The sequence below is a fragment of the Corythoichthys intestinalis genome, chromosome 6 (genome assembly GCF_030265065.1).
Source record: "Corythoichthys intestinalis isolate RoL2023-P3 chromosome 6, ASM3026506v1, whole genome shotgun sequence".
Classification (NCBI taxonomy): domain Eukaryota; kingdom Metazoa; phylum Chordata; class Actinopteri; order Syngnathiformes; family Syngnathidae; genus Corythoichthys; species Corythoichthys intestinalis.
In genome coordinates, this window is record NC_080400.1 from 51,659,539 (window position 1) to 51,663,885 (window position 4,347).

At 40.4% G+C, this 4,347-nt stretch overlaps 1 protein-coding gene across 1 annotated transcript; it reads right to left on the bottom strand.

Annotated features, from left to right (window-relative positions):
* Positions 1 to 2,476: 2,476 nt before the first annotated feature.
* On the bottom strand, positions 2,477 to 3,795 carry LOC130917096 (coxsackievirus and adenovirus receptor homolog). The gene is made up of 3 exons (XM_057838184.1): positions 3,709 to 3,795; positions 2,561 to 3,214; positions 2,477 to 2,490 (listed from the first exon to the last, which is right to left on the bottom strand). The coding sequence occupies exons 2-3, from the start codon at positions 3,204 to 3,206 to the stop codon at positions 2,477 to 2,479; spliced, it is 660 nt and encodes a 219-aa protein (XP_057694167.1). The 5' UTR covers positions 3,207 to 3,214; positions 3,709 to 3,795.
* Positions 3,796 to 4,347: the final 552 nt, after the last annotated feature.

Genomic DNA, 4,347 nt, shown 5'->3' on the forward strand with positions numbered 1-4,347 from the left:
GGACGTCCGTGGACGTCAATGGCATCACCCTCCATAAGCAGCAATGCAATCGGGCACATTTGGGGGAAACGTCCTATTGATATCTAGTCATTTTCTGTTGATTTGGGGAAAAAAAAAAAATTCCCATTGAAAATGAATGGGAAAAATTTTGGACGTCCATGGACGTCAATGGTATAAACTTACATAAGCGTCAATGGAATCCAAGTACATTGGCATCAAAAGAATGAACAAACATGAAGAAATGCCATTGGTATTTAATGGGAAGTTTGGACGTCCATGGACGTCAATGGCATCACCCCCCATAAGCGGCAATGCAATCGGGGACATTTGGGGGACACGTCCTAATGATATCTAGTCATTTTCTGTTGATTTGGGGAAAAAAAAAAAATTCCCATTGAAAATGAATGGGAAAAATTTTGGACGTCCATGGACGTCAATGGTATCAACTTACATAAGCGTCAATGGAATCCAAGTACATTGGCATCAATAGAATGAACAAACATGAAGAAATGCCATTGGAAATGAATGGGAAGTTTGGACGTCCGTGGACGTCAATGGCATCACCCTCCATAAGCAGCAATGCAATCGGGCACATTTGGGGGAAACGTCCTATTGATATCTAGTCATTTTCTGTTGATTTGGGGAAAAAAAAAAAATTCCCATTGAAAATGAATGGGAAAAATTTTGGACGTCCATGGACGTCAATGGTATAAACTTACATAAGCGTCAATGGAATCCAAGTACATTGGCATCAAAAGAATGAACAAACATGAAGAAATGCCATTGGAAATGAATGGGAAGTTTGGACGTCCCTGGACGTCAATGGCATCACCCTCCATAAGCAGCAATTCAATCGGGGACATTTGGGGGACAGGTCCTATTGATATGTAGTCATTTTCTGTTGATTTGGGGAAAAAAAAAAAATTCCCATTGAAAATGAATGGGTAAAATTTTGGACGTCCATGGACGTCAATGGCAGCACCCCCCATAAGCGTCAATGGAATTGGGGACGTTTGGGATATACGTCCTATTGATATCTGGTCATTTTCTGTTGATTTGGAGAAATTTAGTTTTTTCCCCATTGAAAATGAATGGGAAAAATTTTGGACGTCCATGTAAGTCAATGGCGGCACCCTTCATAAGCGTCAATGGAATTGGGGAAGTTTGGGGGACACGTCCTATTGATATCTGGTCATTTTCTGTTGATTTGGGGTAATTTTGTTTTTTCCCCATTGAAAATGAATGGGAAAAATTTTGGACGTCCATGGCAGTCAATGGCATCGACATCCATATAATCAATTGAATCCAAGTACATTGGCATCAGTAGATTCGACATGCATGGCCGTCAATGGCATCAATGCAATGTAAATTCCATTGGAAATCCCACTGGAAGTGAATGGGACTTTTCCCATTCGAAATGAATGGGATAGTTTTTGGCAAATTTCCGAGGAAGCGTAATTTTTTTCCAAATTCTGTATACAACTTTTATGCCCCTCACCGTCCCGGAATTTTTGATGCCCAAATTATGTGATTTGGTCAAAAATTGTAGGACTAGATACATTTTGAAACTTTTTTTTTTTTCACGGAAAATTGCCGTTTACGGACGAACGGAAAAATTTTCGGGGCCATTTGTAAAGTTTCCTGTGTCACGCGAAAATTCCGGTCGTGCCGATACTTGAACGGTGCCGATCGGTCTAACGGTTCGGGCTGTGAAGCGCGCGTTTTTTTTCCATTCAAAATGAATAGGAAAGTTTTTGGCAAATTTCCGGGGAACCGTAAATTTTTGCCAAATTCTGTATACAACTTTTATGCCCCTCACCGTCCCGGAATTTTTGATGCCCAAATTATGTGATTTGGTCAAAAATTGTAGGACTAGATACATTTTGAAACTTTTTTTATTTTTCGGAAAATTGCCGTTTACGGGCGAACGGAAAATTTTTCGTGGCGGTTTGAAAAATTCCCATCGTCACGCGAAAAATCCGGTCGTGCCGATACTTCAACGGTGCCGATCGGTGCTACGGTTTGGGCTGTGCGTTGGCTCAAAAAAACGCGGAGAATTATTGAATAATAATAATAATAAAGTTGCACAACAACATAACCTTGTTCTTTCCTTCAGAAAGACCAAGGTAATAAGTACAATAAAGTTGTAGAATATCATTACCTTGTTCTTTCCTTTGGAAAGACCAAGGTAATAATAATAATTATTATAATAATAAAGTTGCACAATAACAATACCTTGTTCTTTCCCTTGGAAAGACCAAGGTAATAAAGTTGCACAATAACAATACCTTGTTCTTTCTTTCAGAAAGACCAAGGTAATAAAGTTGCACAATAACAATACCTTGTTCTTTCTTTCAGAAAGACCAAGGTAATAATAAAGTTGCACAATAACAATACCTTGTTCTTTCCCTTGGAAAGACCAAGGTAATGAAGAGTGTGGTGATAGTGACAACCACTGCAGCGACTGCAGTGGTTGTCAGCAATCGTGGACTGCTCACATTGTTGTCCTGGGGCAGCGAACAGTCCAGGTGAAGGTCACAGTGTTTGGTGCCCACCATACTTTCCACCGTGCAGCGATAGCTTCCACACTCCCGCTCGGTGATGTTGAAATGCAAGGTGGCTCCTGTGGGGTCCACAGTGGCCTGAGGAGGCAAGACCTTATTTCCACTGGTCTTGGACCAGATGTAATGCAAAGGTGGGGTGCCTTGCAGAGAGCTGCATTTCAGCGTCATACTGTTGTCTTCTTCGTCCACACTGCACAGAGGCTGACTGGGTGCCTCCATGACTGTCAGGTCTAAGATCTTCTTGTCCAGTTCTGGTAACTTCTTCACCAGACACCGGTACATCTCCGTGTCTGACGGACGTACATCTTTGATGTTGATAGACGCGTCTCCATTTTGGGGATCGGCTGATGTGAATTGGACCCTCCCCTCCATTGGTTTGTACAAATCGGAATACAAGCGGCCGCCTGTAAACCAAATAATGGGTTGCTCCTCTCGGTCTGCAGACACGATACTCCACGAGACCTCCGTGTACTGCTTAGAGTCCAGGGTGTGACTGTACGCACAAGGTAGCTGGACACTTGACCCCCTGGCGACGTAGTAGTGTTTCCTTTCCTTCTGGATTTCCAGAGGGCATGTTGGACAAATGTTGAAAAACACTCCCAGGAGGACAGAAGGCCAAAGGAGGTGCCACATCATCATCATGTATACACCTGAAAGTAAAAAACAAAAACATAATGGAATCAGTGACATGTATGGGTTTTTTTTTTCAACTAACACTATAAAGCATAGACTTGAACAGAAATTACTTTTTCATTACAAAGGTTACCAAAAAAAAAAACAATGGAAAACAGAAGATCACTGACATCAGTTACATGTATTTTGCCTCGTTACAAGTTTAAATGTTTTCAATCAGTCATGTTTACACTTTAAATAAAAATATACAATTGAGGACAGCAATTTTTTTGTTTTCAAGTGTAAAAAAAGAATGGAAAACACATAAACACTGCCATCAATAACATGTTTTCTGCATGATTACAAGTGTAAAAGTTATTAGTCAGCAATGCTTAGACTATCAAATGAAACAAAAAGATAACGGAACAATGCACTATTTAGCTCATGTGGAAACATATGTGTGGATCAATACACAACACCACAATTCTAATCTTTCACAAAAAAAAAAAAAAAAAAAGGTTGGATTTCTTACCTGCTTATCTTTAGGAAGGAAGATGCACACCAACGACAGCAACACTTGTCTGCTTTTTAGGCATTTGGTGTAAAAATTCATAACGAAAAAATAACTTATATAGGAACGAGAAGATCAAAGCATCACAGATCTCAAAGGGCTCCTCGTGATGTCACTCTTTGTTGACACGCCTCCACCGCCATGTTAGACGACTTGGGTACCGCTACTTCCGCTTTATTTCCGCACTTTTGCTTGCGACTTCCTTTTTACACGTTCACCAACACTAACGCATCTCACCATCAAGATGATGCTGAACAAGTTTGCAAGCTACCCATCGACCTCAAATACCATAAGCCATGGAAACACCACGCAAGGAACCTACCAAAGTAGCAGAGTTAGAAAGCTATCCTGTAAGGATTACTAAACCAACTCCACGTTATAGTGATGAGTAAGCATGATTTAAAAAAAACAGAAAAGTTGCTTGTAAGTTTGATTTGCAATTTGAAATAATACAACTGTCAAGAAAAAATCATGTAAATGACTACATGGTTCGAAACAGAAATCTTCGTGTGAAGGAGAGGTTATGTATGAACCTGTTATACAGTATTATACCACTAGGTGGTATCAGATTTACGTGTTCCTTATGCTGACAATGGCAAG

Coding starts and splice junctions, on each gene's coding strand:
- LOC130917096 (XM_057838184.1), bottom strand. CDS start 3,206: ATGATGATGATGTGGCACCTCCTTTGGCCTTCTGTCCTCCTGGGAGTG.